The 17,823-nt window shown below is 37.3% G+C and overlaps 1 protein-coding gene across 6 annotated transcripts in view; it reads right to left on the bottom strand.

Annotated features, from left to right (window-relative positions):
* creb5b (cAMP responsive element binding protein 5b) overlaps positions 1-17,111 on the bottom strand; it is a 43,157-nt gene extending 26,046 nt beyond the window's left edge. The window contains exons 1-5 of one of the 6 annotated variants that reach the window (XM_067509949.1): positions 17,093-17,111; positions 8,519-8,596; positions 8,108-8,201; positions 6,338-6,459; positions 4,986-5,143 (exon numbers count right to left, since the gene is read on the bottom strand). In XM_067509949.1, the coding sequence (XP_067366050.1) occupies positions 4,986-5,143; positions 6,338-6,459; positions 8,108-8,201; positions 8,519-8,572 (428 nt within the window). In that variant the 5' untranslated portion in view covers positions 8,573-8,596; positions 17,093-17,111. Of the gene's footprint in view, positions 1-4,985; positions 5,144-6,337; positions 6,460-8,107; positions 8,202-8,518; positions 8,597-13,537; positions 13,777-13,868; positions 13,913-14,032; positions 14,052-14,075; positions 14,231-17,092 lie in introns of those variants that run through there. The other 5 variants (XM_067509947.1, XM_067509950.1, XM_067509948.1 and 2 more) reach the window with 5 other exon arrangements.
* Positions 17,112-17,823: the final 712 nt, after the last annotated feature.

Genomic DNA, 17,823 nt, shown 5'->3' with positions numbered 1-17,823 from the left:
GAATGCATTCTGGAATCCTAATTATTAACGATTAACGATGTATACTACAATGGCATCATTAATTAATATTACTATGTAAAACAGATAAGTAAGATACTTAATTTAGATATACAGTATATGACAGACAATACACAGATTAAAAATGAAATGGCGTTTTATTTGTTTTGTGGGCTGTGCCAAGTAACTTTTCTATATGTTTTTAGAAATAGAAAGAAATGACAAAGAAATCTTATCAGGCAATGATCATGGTAATTATGATCTATACTGAACAACAACAAAAAAACTGGCATATAAGAAAATCCCTTTAAATAAACACAAGAGTCTTTGGTTGACAGCAAGCATATCACCATACACTTGGGCTTTGCATGAAACCCTGCGACTTTGGAGGCCTGCAGACCCACATCTATTTGTGCAACTTCCCTTGAAGGCAAAAACAAGGACCACAAGTAGCTCGTGGCTCTGAGGTGCGAAAAATATTGTGCATTTAAAGCTGCATGGGAAATGAAACCACAAGAGCTTTGCACCATGATGTGACAGTCAAAATTAACATTGCACACAATATGCCGAGGGTGGAAAATCACCAAGACATATTTAAGTTTAGAGATAAATCCCCTGTGTAGAAAACTGAAAAAAGCATACCAAAATGCCAAACCACAAAAGAGTAGAAAGTAGAGTATTTTATAGTACAATGGTAGAAATGTGAACAAAATTTGCATTCAGTGGTTTTGAATACTGCACCTTTTAGGTTCCCACAGTGTCCAAAACTTTTAGGAACTCATCCATTTCAGTTTTTAAAGAATGCATGCTCATTAAATAAAAGCACTTGTTACAGTACACAACCAAAAATGAGAGAGGTATTTAAATGTGTTAATAAATTAAAGGTCAGATATTTTGACACATTTATACTGTAATCACCCCTCTGCCTTCAGGTTTATTGTGCTATGTAATGGAAACAACTGGACTGAATTCCTCTATTGAGCCAGAATGGAAGAATGTCTTATAATAATGCCTTGTGCCCACACCCATCCACACGCTCATGTATTCTTTTGAGTTAAAAGGTTGAGGTTTCTGCAGAGTGTTGTATTTTTGCATGTTAGAATATTAAAGTCCAACATATTTGGCACTCAGTGCCAGATGTCTATAATTGAAAAGCACAGAGCATTTAAGTCTGTTGGACAGAGATCATCTTTGTATGATAAGGAGAGCTGTGACATTAAGATCTGCTGGCTGATTCTTATGCCTGGCTTTAACACTGGTTTGTGTCAGTGCATTTCCCCAAAGACCTTGTTTAGGTACTCATAGCAGGAGGAAAGACAGAAAAAGGAAAAGAGAGAGAGAGCAAGAGGTCCTCAGGTTTCACAGCTCTAGTCTTAGTTCAACCCTAAAGTAAATGGAGTTGAGGAAAGCCAATCCTAATTGATTCCAAGACTCAAAGCTCTTTAGTAAACATTGTTGAGCAATGAAAATTACTTGTTATCCTAATTCACTGGATGCTCACACTGTATGTTCAGCAGGGCAGAGGAACAAACCAGGAAAACATGTGGAAGTGAGATTAGACTCATTTTGTTCTGTGATTTTGTCTTATTTATGGATTCGTCAGAGTCAAGTTTAAAAGTTTTATAGGTAATTATCACATACACTAAAACTGTACCATATTTGGTACATTTTTTTGGTACAGGACTAACTGTTTACCAGACTAACTGTTTACCAATTGTCCTTAAAATTAATTAATTTTTTTTTCGTGCACAAAGACATGGAAAATCAGGTCATAGTGGATAATTAATTGAGGTGCCAACAGAACACCAAGAAACTATTCCAGGCATTGTAGGAAATCACTTATCTGCCCTTCAGTAAGCTCTCTGGGTGTCACTCTGGACAGAGTTCAATTAGCCTGTAAAGTGTCCTGCTTGTTCTGTATGTAGGAAGTTCCTGTGGAGAGACCCTGCTCACAGAGTCTTTGGTTGGCCCTAATGGCTTCCTGTGGAAGCAATGCTTCTCAGTGTAGGGGATATTCTCAACCCAGTTTCCTGCTGATGTGAACATTTCCACCCCTGTTTTCCTTCGTGTAAATCTACTCATTCTACTCATATGTTAGGATTCCACAATCCTGGTAAGCAATTAATATCTTTGCAGTTTCCACATATACAATTGCTGCTCTGGGACTACTTCAAATAGTGTGCAGCAGATAACTGCAGCTGTGCTGTTCTGTGGCTGAAAACCACTAACACATAGCATACAAACTCTGATTTTTAAGTGATGTGTTTTGTGTGTGCGAGCAGTAAAACCGCCAGTCTTAGTGAAGGATTTCTGATCATAAAAGACTGAAGAGAAGTGAAGTGGTGAGCCTTTAGCAAGGTGAGGAGTTTTTAATGACAGGTAAATTCAGATGAAGCAAGCCCAGCAAAGTCTCTATTACTGGCAGTGATTGCTGCTCTTCCAAGGGGATGAAATTCCACCCCTGTCCTTGACAAAGAGCCTGATGGAGTGTCACTCAAGCTTAGTGATGGGTTATCCAATATTCACTAGCTCCTCAAGCTGTAAATCTACACAGGATAACCTCAACACAGTGCAGGCCTACAGCACTGAGTCATCTCAGTGTCTAACTGGCTTGCCATAGGACTGGTTTGCAGTAACAAAGCCCTGGCACAGATTTAAAGATGGTTGGGGCCCATGGGGTAAATTAATGAGGTCAGTAGAGTGTAATAAAAAAACAAAAAGTGTATAAATGTTTGTGTAGTAACAATAATGTTGTGAGCCTTGAAGTACTGGCCCTGATGGTTTATAAAATATACCTCACACACGCTATAATACATTCAATGGAAAGATATGGATCATCACTATAGGGTCTGATCAGTATTAGAGTGTTTAAAACTCCACAAACTAGTCCTTTCTCAAAAAACACTGCAGGTAATGACTAAGCAGCACACCATACATATTAATATTAATAATATAGATGCTGTTATTAATCGCCTATATGCAATGGCATCAGAGAAACAGACCCGGTTAATAAGGTTATTACTGACATTCCCATAAAAGAACTATTTTAAAAAATGTAACGCTAAACCACATGAGCAGTCACGACTGAGGCTTCAACAGTGACCTCATCTTTTCCTCTGGGACCCTCTTTGGCATGCTCTGCTGTGGAACAATATTGAATGAACAGCAAAACATGAATTGCCAGTCCCACACACTCTGCTCCAAATGTAACAAAACACTGACATGACCTCAGAGACTACGGAGGGATGACAATCATCATGTACACAAAGGGACCAAGCTGAGCTCAAGGCTGTTGCCATAACCGGGGCTCACTTCAGGTAAGAGGATATATGCCGATCACTGCACTTGTCAGATAATTTTTAGTCTGTCAGCAATCCTTTACACTGCTTTTTTCAACCTCATGGTAACAAAAAAAGCAGCTGATATCATATATTATATCAGGAGATGCAAAATATAAATGAAAAACTAAGTACAGCGCCTTGGAGAAGTATTCATACCCCTTGACATTTTGTCACGTTACAACCGCAAATGTATATATATTTTACTGGATTTTATGTGATAAACCAACACAAAGTGGCACATAATTGTTAAGTGAAAGAAAAATGATAAATGGTTTTCAAAGGGTTTTACAAATAAATATCTGAAAAGTGTGCATGCATTTGTATTCACTTTAGTCCGTCACCAGTAACTAAAATCCAATTGAACCAATTGCCTTCAGAAGTCATCTAGTTAGTAAACAGAGTCCACCTGTGTGTAATTTAATCGCACTTTAACTACAGATGTTCTGTGAAGCCCTCACGGGTCTGTTAGAGATCATTAGTGAACAAACAGCATTATAAAGTTCAAAGAAGACATCAAATAGGCCAGGTATAAAGTTGGGAAGAAGTTTAAACCAGGGTTACGTTAAAAAAAAATATCCGAAGGTTTGAACATCTCATGGAGCACCGTACAAGCTATCGTCCTAAAATGGAGGGTGGCACTGCAAACCTACCGAGACATGGCCGTCCACGTAACCTGACAGGCCGGGAAAGCAGAGTATTAATAAGAGGAGCAGCCAAGGGGCCTAAATGCAAAACGCTATGTGTGGCTGAACCCTAACACTGCGCACCCTGAACACACCATCCCAACCGTGAAACATGGTGGTGGCAGCATCATGTTGTTGGGATACTTTTCTTCATTAGGGACAGGGAAGCTGGTCAGAGTTGATGGGAAGATGGCTGGAGCCAAATACAGGGCGATCTTAGAAGAAAACCTGTTAGAGCCTGCAAAAGACTGTGGCGGAGCTTCACCTTCCACCAGGACAACAACCACAAACACAAAGCCAGAGCTACAATGGAATGGTTTAGATCAAAGCATATTCATCTGTTAGAGTGAGCCAGTCAAACTCCAGACCTAAATCCAATTGAGAATCTGTGACTCGAAAATTGCTGTTCACAGATGCTTTCCATCCAATCTGGAATCTGGAATCTCTAGATGCATAAAGCTGGTAGAGACATACCCCAAAAGACTTGCAGCTGTAATTGGAGCAAAAGTTGGTTCTACAAAGTTTTGACTGAGGGGGGCTGAATACAAATGCACCGCACACTTTTCAGATATTTATTTGTAAAAACAAATTTATCATTTACCTATCCATTCACAATTATGTACCTCTTTGTGTTGGTCTATCACATAGAGTCCCAATAAAATATATTTACATTTATGGTTGCAACGTGATAAAATGTGGAAAAGTTAAAGAGATATAAATACTTTTGCAAGGCACTGATATATATCTATCTATCTGTCTATATATATATAGATAGATAGATAGATATAGACAGATATATAGATAGATATAGATATAGATAAATATAGACATAGATATAGATAAATAGGTACATTCTTTTTTCTTTTTTTAGTTACAAGTCAAGTGCAATCTACATTCTTTGTAAATCTTTAACTTAAATTATATTTTTTTTTTGGTAAATTTACCAGTAGTTATGCCAACTCACCCTATCTGTCTATTCGTGGATGGAGCCTGAGTGATGACAGAACTGGACTGAGGAGAGGGCAGAGCCTGTTGGATCACTATGCTGGTATCGTGGTTGCCCATCCTAGAGTGGGACTGCTGGTGCTGGCCTTGGCCTGCCTGGCCATGTAGTGAGATGTTCTGTAGAAAGAAGAAAAGCAAGCAGGTACACAAGGTTATGAATCTGTCAAGAGTTTTTACATTCTTCCATAGAAGTTGCACAACTCAAACCTGACAACTGTTTGGCCTTGGGCTCCATAGATCCAGCTTGAATAATAATGAGGAACTATGTAAACTATTATCTAAAGGCTCATTTTCAGTTTAGATGGGAAGCATTGAGAATCTAACAAAGACCAGGTTTCTTTATTGTTAATTACCCAGCCTGACAGTTTGTTTGTTCTAACTCTTTTACATATAATAGCATATGCAGTACATTGCAAAATAACCCTGTCCTGACAGTAATATTGGCAAGCTAAATTCACATTTCTTGGCATAAAACAAACAACAAGCTGAATTAATTTAGATAATAATCAAACGTACAAAAGGATAAAATAGACAGACACAAAATAACCTACATGAACAATGTACTCTTATACTCTTATCATTAATATACAGAAAACCTCATAAAACAAATTGCAGATTCAGTGCTTTACTCTGCTTATTGTGCTTCACTCTCCCAGAGAGTTGTGCTCTGACTCGCCTCCTGCTGACTTTGCAGAGTCTCCCATCATAAACCACACAGGCTTGGGAGGCTAGACGTGGCTGACCTGAGCACAGACAAGCTCCAGAGCCAAAACACCCAGACGACAGCTTAGCTTCAGCGTGCTTTGCACATCTTCCTAGACATGAGATAAGCTGTCTGTCTTGTGGTGATTTGACTAGTTGCCTCAATATAGATCTATAATGCATAAATGATCATCTTTTGTCAAATGTCAAAGCTTTGTGACTCTGCTGACATGTGAGAATGTCTGGTTGAGTCATTTACTATTGCAAAAAATTTTTTCCTGGGGGTCCGTTCTTATAACAAATAAAACTCCCTGTTTAAACTTACAGGTGAGAACCTGATATCTTTTCTCGTCACCTGCGACAGGCGTCAAATCTCCACATGCTAGCGCTGTTTGTCACTGTCAACAAGACACACAGGGATTGGGGTGTGTGAGACTCTTTTTTTATGCGGTTTAGGTGTTTTGAATCTATTAAAAGTGTGTGTATTACTTCATTATGTGTGGGCTGTTGTTAGCAACAAACTGATGATCTAATCCCTGTGGGTGGCAGTGGCTTTCGGTTCACCTATGTTTTCTTAAGCCCGAGGATTTGTACACTACTGTGCAGTACCTGTTTACTGTCCTCCTCTTCCTGAGCCTTACAGAACTCCTGCTCAATGGAGCAGTCCAGGTCACTGAATAGTCCCACCTCCTCACAGTTCTTCAAGAAGCGTGTAGGTGTGGGAGTCTGGTCTGGAATTCAAAGAATTTTAAAAAGAAATTTCTGTTAATAGTGTTTGTTTGCTACGTAAAATATGATTGTAGACATCAAAAGACTACAACTCACTGCTGCATGAAAAATAGTATTTTTTTTTCATTCAATTTAAATTTTATTTTACAATATTAAACATGAATGTTATCAGTGGAAATTTATCTAAACAAACATATAATCCAAAATGAAACACAATCACATCACACACTATATCTGCAAGAAATCCAAAGCAAACCTAGTTAACATCATCTCCATATGTTACTATTTTTATTGCATATATTTAACAGTTTACCCTTTAGTACACTAAATAAGTTTCTTTATACTAATCTTACTTATACTTAGTTCTTTTTTGTGCTTTTTGTATTTTCTACCCCCACTGATTAAAATGTTTACTTTTATTGCTTTATGTGGACACCCCATAGCAAACTAGCAAACACTTTATGGAAGCAAGTGGAGATCTGTGTGAAGAAAGCATAATGTTAAAAGTAACTTGTTACACATCTGCTGTGATTAAAAAAAAACATTACTTTAATTCTGTTAGTAGGAGAGAGAGTGAGAAAGAGAGAGAGGGGGAGAGAACCCCATTTCAGCTGATAAAGTACAGATCCCACCCAACAAGTGGGGGTCTCATTTGTTAAGCTCAGTCAAGCTTTGGTATTCAACTTGATGTTGTGGGGGCTGCACACAGATCAGGTTTCAGACAGTTGAAGGTTGCTTCAGGCTCGTTTCAAAGTCTAAAAGCATAGTTATATTTTGGCTAGACTTGGGATTAACTCAAACTTTCATTTTGACCTGTGTACTCAAAATACATTTTTACTTCAAATATACTAGACTAAATATTTTTCTTCCATTTGAAAGACAAAGAATAGAACTCAAGTTCTATTTCTCAAAACAACAAATGTAAATTCTATAATCAAGAATAGTACCTTTTAATGCTAATAATGTTAGCAAATTGAACAGGTGGTTAAAGAATAAGTAATGTAGTAAATGAGTTGTAACTTAAAGTATAACCACTGATTAGTTTATCCTCAATACAAGGCCTTAGTAAAAGTAATGTCCAGAGCGGTAACTCAGAGAACAAGCGATAAAGACACCCGGCCTAGAAACTGTAATCCTGCTGTCTACTGAGTGTAAATAATAAAGAAGCAACAATGTTTGTTGTAAGGCCCCGGCACTTTAAACTGTCATCTACTGTGGCAGCACTGTTTCTAGGAATAGAGATCTATACTTATGGATTGGCCTTGGGTTGACACTTGTATATGCTGTACACAACCTGTTGTTTCTTTGAACAGATAGCATGTGACTGGGAACTTGTAACCCCAGCCATTAATACAGCAGTTTTAAACCATCTCTTACTCCATCTGTTGTAACTCCAATAATAGGGAGACAATCATATAGAGCAATGGTTTGTTTAATTTAACTTAATGTGCAGCTGTGAGCTGCAAGGTAACATATCATGTGATTTACATTGCTGTAAACAATTGGTATAGACAAGCCGTAAAAAGATTCTGAAGATAGACAAGTGTCTCTGCATGAGTCACCCATGTACACACCCGCATAAAAAGTAAATGTTCTCTGTGAGCATTGCTAAGGTAGTGAGAATCTGTACTGATAGTAGTCATAACTCACCTGATAACATGGTGTCATTCTTTATGGATGGGAACTTAAGGGTCATCTCATGTTTGTGTCTATGTATCATCAGATGGTCCTCCGTGGGGAATCGCTGTTATGTTTTTAAAAAGCAGTAATGTAAGAATTGTATGTTCATATATTGTTCAATATCTACACATACTGTACAGCATGCTTACTGTTATTCTCCATTTGAACAGTGCATCATGCAGTGGTATTGATTTCTTTTCACAAGTGCAGCACTATTTACAGGTTGTGTTTAATTTAGGTCCATGCTATTTTGTTCTTCCTTTATGCTTTACGCAGTCATCACTCCTTCATGTACACCTCTTCATATTACAAGCATACACACACAAACACACACATCTACAGAACGTGTTGCATAGTATTATTTTATATATGAAAGCTCACCTGAGAACAGCCAGGAGCGCTGCACACAAATGGCCTATCCTGGTCTGAGTTCATCACTCTGCCCAATTTCTCATAGAACTAGAAAGAAAATTCAAAAGCAAAAAGCAAGGAGAGGCAATGAATGACTTGGGTTTTTCTGTCAGCATTCCAGGTGAAAAATGCACATATTGTGTCATGGTCAACAAAAAATTGCCACAGCACCTGAAAAAGCTGTGTAATCTACATACAGTAATCTCATGCTAGAAAAATGTAGCATCCACTAAAGAGACATCCATGCTGTGACTTATTAGAGTAGAAACAATGGATTCAATAACCTTTGCAAAAACATTTAAGTTCCCTCATAATTAAAGTAATTAGTTGAAATTGATATTATTAATATTTTTATTTAACTCAATTATACAGACTATAACCTGCTCTAAAGCATGACACTCAGGCATCAATCATCAGCTGGACTATATGCAGATACATGTATACATATCTATATCTAACTATATAAGAAACAATATTTGAAATTTCCAGTAAAAGATTTTTTAATGTTCTAACCACAAAGTGAGAGAATCTGGTCGGGTGTATATGGTATTAGTCTGGCAACACCTACTCACTGGTTTTAAAGTGAAAGGTTAATTTACAGTAATTTCATTTTGTCTCACTGTCATATTAAACATCAAATGGAAGGCAGCATCTCCAAATTCTTTTGAGTTGACACCATACAATATTCTTAAATTTTGGTTTTACAGTATTAAGGTTTAATTTTAGGTTAACCTAACATAGTGAGAACAAGAAAAGGAAGTGGTCTCAGAGCAGCATTGCATGAGGCATAGCTAGTAGATACAGTTTATCTTTTTAGAAAAACCACATAACAAAATGTGACTTAGCTCACAAATTGCGTCCCAATATAATTATTTACCTACAAAACGGTCAAACATGTGCTAGACTAATAGTTCAGTAAACTAAAGCCATAGCAATGCATCATCTCAAATGTGAAAATGGTTCAGTTAACATTTTAGATTCTTTAATAATTCAAACTGAAAGAGAGGACAAATATTCAAAGAAATGTTGAACAATATAAATTCATTCTACATTGAATGTAAAAATCTATTAAAAGGCATCTTAACTATACGTCTGTTAAGAATTTAATAATAAAAAAAAACGTTAAACAAATCCTCAAGATTAAACTAAAACAAATAAAATGCAATTTCAAAGTTTTGATGTGTACTTTAATTAATAATGTATTATAATTTGATACATACGTTATGCCCTACTTGTAGCAAAAGCTGTGTTTAGGTGTAGTATTGAAACCCACTATGTTTTTAATACAAACTGCAACATCGCTGTATAGAGTAGGTGTCAGGTAAAAGCTGGATGTTTATGTTAAGACAAAATTTAAAAAGTGTAGTTAGTCCTCCTCCATTAAAAACCTGTTATGCTTATATTTGACTTTAATGTGTTTTAATGTGTTTTTAGGACAGACTGGTGTATGTACTGAGTTTTACACTACAAGGGAAGTCTGTGTGCATCTTAAAATTAGTCAGGATTTGTAGCATTACAAATGTTTTAGATGTCAATACAAAACTTGAAGAAGTTTGATATGCATGCTCATACCTTTCAGTACAAAAACAGTAAGAATGGGTGGTGGAGTAGCAAACATCTGCTTTTGAGATTGAAATGTTAGAAAATAAGCAATATTTACATATTGTTTTGAATAAAATAAAGTTTGCTTAGTTTTTCTTTAAAGAACATTTAAGGAGTTCATTAACATATTGCTTTTGTTTTAGGAAGACACATAAAACACAATTTATTATGCAAAGCACAATCAATTTTTGACTTAATGCAAGTCTGAGAGGGATGTGCAAATGATCAGATTTACTTACTTAGCAAAATAATGTAGAAAAGAATATTTCTAAGACTTAAGCTTAAGGCCTATAGCCTCTGACATCTTATCTGGTAACTGTTCAATTTTGTTCGAGAGAGGGTCTTTTAATTTTTAAGGTTTCTTGTTTAGTATGACACAGTATGAACTATCATTATCACTGAAAAACACTAGCAAAAAAATGTTTAGCAGAGGGTGCAAGCCATTATTATAAATTCCCACCGACATATGTTTTGAACCCTTGTTAAAGGAGTATGACAAGTGTTAAGGTAGTCTTTATTAATCCCCCTTCTAGTAGGAGTCACAAGACAGCACCCCGGCGGCACCACCAGCATCAGCCAGTGCAGTGATCATTGCAAGCAGGAAGGCAGGTAAAATGCAGGTCGTTTGGTATGGAATAGTCAATGGGGGAATGAACATGTAAACTTTATGCAGGTGGCACTATAGCAAGGTTTGAACCATAGGTCTAAAGAGCAAGTGCACACACTATAGTTTTGGAAGTGAAGATTCTGACTATAAAAATAGTGCTAAATAAAGAAATACTAGGATACAAAAAGCTACAATAAACAATGTAGCAACTATTCTTCTCTCTCGCTCTAGTAAACAATGAAACAAACAAATTCTAAAGGGTTTGTTGAGAATCAGCATGGGATCTGTGGTGTATTTATAAATCATGCTCTTGATGATGACTGAAATATCTGCCTTTGGACAGCAGTGATACCGCACCATAGCGCTCATTGAGAGGACACCTACTACGCAAAGTGGATTAGTTCTTTACCTTCCAACATTAATTCACAAGAACGGCAATACATTCAAACTATTAGTCAATGCTATGTCATGTGTAAAACATGAATAGCTTAATACACTATGTACATGAGTGCCTTTTTCATGGGTACAGACTATTTCCTTTGCACACAGTCAAAACACTCAAATATTGTGTTATGCTAAGCAGTGCTGTTTTCCTAACAAGCTGTACTTCGTGACCGAGCCTGCAGAACAGGGTCTGGACAGGGTCTCTCTGTCAGAGAGCAATGAGCCCTGCTCTCTCTTTCTGTCAGCAGTTCAGTCTGTCTCTTCTGCAGGGCCCCTAAAAACCAACCTGGTCTCCTTTGACACAAAAAACATGACTACCACTACTGACCTGAACACTCAACTCAAACCACAACCCTAACGAGTGTATGTATGAGATCTAGTTATTCAAAAAAACTTAGAGATATGTCGCTGATTTTTCATATTTTGAACAAATATTTTATGCCACAATTTTTCTTGGATGGACCCTTCAGCTTTTTGTACAATACTTGTTGCCACTTCTTGATTTCCTGTAAGGTTATAACTTACTTTACTAAATCACAAAATCTGATATCACTACAAAGCAATAATGAAAAATAAGAGCATGAGAGTATCCATGACTTTTAAAGCAGATGCTAAACTTTAACTTTTGCCTTCCTGTTCCTGTTCCTAAAATGGGACTTACCAGGAAATTCAAACCACATGAAGCATAACACTTTTAACCATTAATTCTATCAATGCCTCTGTGAATTATAATAGCTTTCACACTTCAAAATTATCAGTACTCAACGCCCTTTCCTTGGAAAGGGCAGTTGGCTCTTGATATAGATGTTTTAGTTTAGCAGAGGAAATTTGGATACACTTTACATTAACAGTATCCTGATGTGCACGAGGGGAAGGATTAGCGTCTGGCATTTGATTTCAAGAGGAGCTGGAGAGAATTCTCCAGGTACACCACATATTAGAATTTAAACAATATGTTAAGGAATTCCATATGCAAAACATATGGAGTTAAAACAAGCACAAACATGTGCAGCAACTGAAATCTCCAGCTCCCCATAGTCTAGGCCTTTGACACTACAAGTTCAAGGTAGAATTACAGTGATCCCTGAGGCAAAGAGCATGGAACTCTTTGACAATCTATGCCCTCAACTTCAGCTCTTGAAGTGAATGTGTGACAAAAAGGCTGCCTCGTCAATAATTAGCATGTACTATTTTTTTGCAAAATTCAGAACTCCCACCTCACAGGTCCAAGTTGACATTTATTCTTTCTCACAAAATGTTTTTGCTGGAAAATGTCATAGAGTAGGTTTACATAAAATGTACATGCAACTGTATTTTGAGCTCAAATTAGACTTATGTGGCCAAACTGATGATTAGACTGGTGTTATGAGTCATTTGACCTGTTCCCACATTAGTACAATCATTATCATAGGAATGTTTCACCTTGAGTACATATAACAACCAACAAATACACTTATTGTAGGTCACATTTCATCACTTCAATGACCCGCTGGACTGCAATCAAGCATACGAAAATATGAATTAGACCTGCATGAAGGTTACTAAATAAGACAAGTAGAGTCATTGACGTTGTGTGTTTTTTTTTCAGTATTTTTTTATAATTCCATGCTGTTAATTAATTTTTTCCTGAAGCAGTTTGCTCATTTGTTTCAGCATAATTAAGTTATAAAAATTACAAAATAAAGAAATGGTATATTATTTTAGTCAATTACCTCCAGGAGGGCAAGATTTTTTAAGTTACTATCTCCTACTCTCTAATTTATATCAAAAGATAATTCGAAATATTTGTTCTCTAAGGCTTCTTTTTGCAACAATTAAGTTAAAAATGTTAAAGAGCACGTATGAAGCAAAGTTTTATTCAAGCAGGTTCCTGTTTTTAAACGCATATGTAAAAGTGAAATTTTATTCTGTATTAAATCGTCGGAAATAGCCTACTATCAACATTATCAGACATAAATACCTCATTAAGCCTTATTAACACTGCCGATTAAAGTGACACAATAAAACTGGAAGCACAATAACTTAAAGCAATGTGAATGGGAAACAAGTGGTTAATGATAGTACTGTCACATAAGCATAATGACAGCGGAGAGTCATTAAATGATTGAAACAACGTCGTAGAGCCACAAAGCCCGCCTAGTCAGCACAACCTTCCTGTAAGTAACCTTCCACATCTCAGCGGTTAATCATATATGGACTGCAGAATGACGTAATGTTGGTCACAATACTGTTACAAAGAAAAGAGAACATATTTTGTACAAGAACATGAGCATGTCTATATTAATTTTGAATTGGCATGATAGCAAAACCTCCGAGCTTTCTTTTTCCAGACGTACATTGTTAAACCGCAGCATGCAGAGGGTCCGGGACAAGCGCCGACTCTGCGTATCCCGAGATGGGACAGGAGTGACAATGATGCAAGAATCCAGCATTGGTGCTTTCGAGCTAACAGAAAACCTGGCAACCATGCCAAACTGGTCTGAAGTGCAACGGAACCCATCTTTTGCGTCCTTTGACTTTCAGTCGCACTCGAGATGAATTCCTGCAGACTTGTCTCCGCTGCTACCTGACAGACCAGCAGCGGCACTTGACTCCGCGTTCAACTTCAACAACAGTCAACAGATAGGCTGACGCACGGACATAGAACTGAGAAGACGATGCGCTTACCCAAACGTGACTGTTTACTTCTTTTAGTTAGAACCATAACTGAGCTGAGGGCAAGAAGGGAAAAACAGCTTCATCAGGGCTACTGAAGCGAACAACACAACAAGCTGTTGCATGTAGAAAGGAGGACAAAGTAACAAGGACCTTTTTTAGCAAACATAACAAACCTGCACCGGCGCATGCACGCTCCCCTCAAGGTTTTCAACTTACCAAACAAGTGCAGACAATGTGAAGCAGTCTCTTAGAAGTAACCACGTTGGACTGAGAAAAGATTACAATACGATCTATTTAGAGAAGCATAACGTCACCCCAGGGTGACGTCACGTGGGATTCCTGAACTTCTAAATCATTGCGGCCCTCAAGAGGCGGCGCGAGCAGGGCGGAGTTTGCAAACACACACCCAGACGGAGACATGGGTAGATACTGCTAGACCTGGAGTGGGTGTGGTGCAAAGCAAAATCTCCAGTACTGATCATTTACACAAGCAAATAAGCGCACTGGACACCATGCTGCATATGTAATAAAGTACTGTATTGAGCACATTGTAGGCCCACTGAGGTGACTCCACTGCATTTATGGAAATCCAATTCAATCAATAGTCTAGATCAATTCTGATTATGTAATCCATAAAGTAATTAATTAATTACTATGTTCCCTCCCACATTTACCAATGCTTACACTTGAATGCATCCACAGGTACAATACAATTATAAAAAACATATGATTATGAAATAACCCATTCAAATAGGCACTGTCCCACAACCACAATGAGCTTAGATCAGGGAATGTGAAATGAGAGGTTCAATCCCACACTTTATCATCCCAAAGACAAAACAAACGCCTAAACATACTGTCCCAAAGTTCAAGTAGCATACATTGACTCCTACTAATAATAAAATTACAATTTTTCTGAGGACCTATGTGTCCACAGGTATCTGACTAATCCCGATTAACCGATTACAGAGACCTGAGGCAAAAATAAGATAATATGCTGCTAACAAACAACCGTTCAACATTTTATTGATACTGGAGGATTATCTGGGGGCAGATTTGATGTATCCCCTGTTTTCACAAAACTGAAATATTGCAGGTGTTAAACCTATTTAAGGGGACATAGACTGTCTTCAGATGAAATCAAAAATATACCAGGACCTATCAAAATGTTAATTGTTTCAATTAAATGCATACAAATCAATAAGCCTGAAGCTTTCAGTGCTCTTTAAATTCTGAGGTTTTCCATTTTGCCCAGTTAGTATTTGGCTTTGGTGACACTTTCTGTAATTCCAAGCATCAAGGCTATGTGCAATGATTATTTTTTACCATCAGGGTCTGAACAGTTGTGAGTTTTAATTTTGTTTTAATTTAAGTTTTAAAATTTTATATATAAAAATGTTATGATCTAATACATGCTGATATATCATTATGAGTTAACCACCTGTCAGCACATGAAGTAGTTACAAAAACCCTGTCTTTGCCATCAGTGATCTTTGACCCTTTTTTATTAATTACTGCACATGTTTCTTCATAGTTACTATAATCAGTATTGGTTAACATATACATTTTCCTATTGGTGTACTTTTACTTTTATACTTTAAGCAAAATGCACATAATCTGCAGATTATCTACAGTTAGATTATCTATATCTACTGCAGGTAGATAATTTGCAGTGAAAGATGTGAAGTGGTACAGTATTTGAATTAGAATACTTTTAAATGAGCATTGACTTTGTGTACTTCTGCAACCACTTCTGCAAACAGTGCATCACATGTTGCTGCTTATTGGGCTGTATAGCTGCAGACAGCTCTGAGTGGCAATGCAGACCTTGGTCCTTCATGACATTATTAGTACCACCACTGCTAAGGTGTGGTTGGTGTATGTACTGTATCATAAACAGCTTCACTTGCAAATTATTTGAATGGGCAAAACACATAGTGTTTTGTTTTTGTCCTTATCCCGGGAGCTCATGGAGCAGCGGATCATTGTCCGCATGTCGATTTGGCACAGTTTTTACGCCGGATCCCCTTTCTGACGAAACCCTCCCCAATTTCTACCGGGCTTGGACCGGCACTGCACAGCTGGGGAGGGGAATGGGTTGTTAAGGGTTTAGTGTCTTGCCCAGGGACACTTCGACATATATAGCCAGGGCCGGGGATCGAACCACCCTGTGGTCCATGCCTGTTCCAAAAAAATGTATGAGATGTGTCTTAGTTATAGCACATTAGAAGAGATTTAAACAACGTTGGAGTACAAAGCATTTATGTTGGAGTTTGGTTTGACCTGCTGGTGCCAACTGGCTCTTTCTTGAGACACAGACAGTGTTAGGGAAGCCATCCTCGGCTCCAGGGATTAATGACTCCTCACACATTGAGAAATGTTTACCACTCGCCTGTGACCACTCCACTAGACGCACTAAGAGCTCTGTCACTGAAACAATAACGCAGTCTGAAAAGCCCTCATAACTCAGAGCTTTTCCGCCTCTGTGTTTTAACCAGAGCTTTAATCACATTTATGACAGCCTTTTGTCTCTTTATTGCCAATATATTTCCCAACCAATCCAAACATTATGCTCCCAGAGGAGAAGACTATTAAGGTTGGAAAGAGCCGATACAGTTTGGGTCAGTGACCCACACTAAAGCAGATCTGATCTACATTATACTAAACCTTTTATTATTATGCCTTTGTGCAATGGTTTTGTGCAAGACCACCTTGGGGAAATTATCAATTAAAAATCAGGGGAGATTTTTTAACCTGCAGAGATGGAAATATTGCACTCTCAATATTAGTGAATAGCATTTCACTTTACAAAATCTCATAAAAACAACTACAAAGCATGCACCATTTAAACTAAATGAACAGTTGGTTTTAAATGGTGCATGCAGTGGTTTAGATTCATCCCCCTGCGCCTTGCAAACTACAGAGTTCTAACTGCCCATTTAAAAAAAAAGGAGTTACTGAGAAATATTAATCAAATTACTCAAACCAAAGTTTTTTTTAACCAATCCAAAGTTTCAGTAAGCAATGTCAAGCCAATCCTGTGGCTTAACATGCTGAACATTGATTATACTACTTTCAGCAGAGCTAATTAGTAATGCATTCTGGAACGATTACATTCTTTACAATCTAAACAGAAACATTCAACAAAACTTCATAACTCTAGTTTACTTCAACATAGAAATTAGCTTTATAAAGATGTCACTAATAATTATCATTGAAAAACTTGTTCTTACCTGTGCACTAGAAGAATTAGTCAGCCTTGCAGCCTGTAACTGTCGATACTATTTAATTTCTGAGCCACCAGGGGCAGTTCAGAGTATTTCAACTGTAAGGATCCGGAAATATTCAGAGTCAGACCTCTAAACCTGTGAACAGTACCAAATAGGACTTTGCAGACATTGTTGATTAAAGGCCTGGAATAGAAAAAATTACATCACTATTACAAATCTAGTAATTCTTGATGTTTTGCTCTATAGCGTATAATAGTATCAATAAAAGGTTATTCCAAATCAGCTGTAAAATCATAAAACATTCCAAAGTTATGGAAATACTTACTGTAGAAATTTAACTTCCACCTAAGTGTGGTGAACCCTAATATGTGCTGTTTAAACTGCAATATTTCTTTTGCACTTTAACAATGCAACATTTCCTTAACCCACTCATCTTATAAATCTGTATGTCCAGATAAAGAATTGTCAGCTGGCAAAAGATTTAAAACATAACAGTTGAAGACTGCCAAGATTTGGATCCTAGGATACCAACCATCAATGCTGAGCTTTGTGATGCAACTGCAAGCCTCAACTAACATATGTGCTAGGACATTCCCAGTAGATAACCCCAGTGTCATTCTTGCACTCAAACACTCAACCCTGTAACATTAACATAAGGTGGGTGGTGAATGGTGCCATATGTGTAATGATTGTTGAGATTTATAACAGTGTATAGTGATGTCCTCTGTGCAAAG

Source organism: Channa argus, chromosome 7 (genome assembly GCF_033026475.1).
Source record: "Channa argus isolate prfri chromosome 7, Channa argus male v1.0, whole genome shotgun sequence".
Taxonomy (NCBI): domain Eukaryota; kingdom Metazoa; phylum Chordata; class Actinopteri; order Anabantiformes; family Channidae; genus Channa; species Channa argus.
The sequence above is the reverse complement of the archived record's forward strand: the minus strand, read 5'-3'. Positions and strand labels throughout refer to the sequence as shown.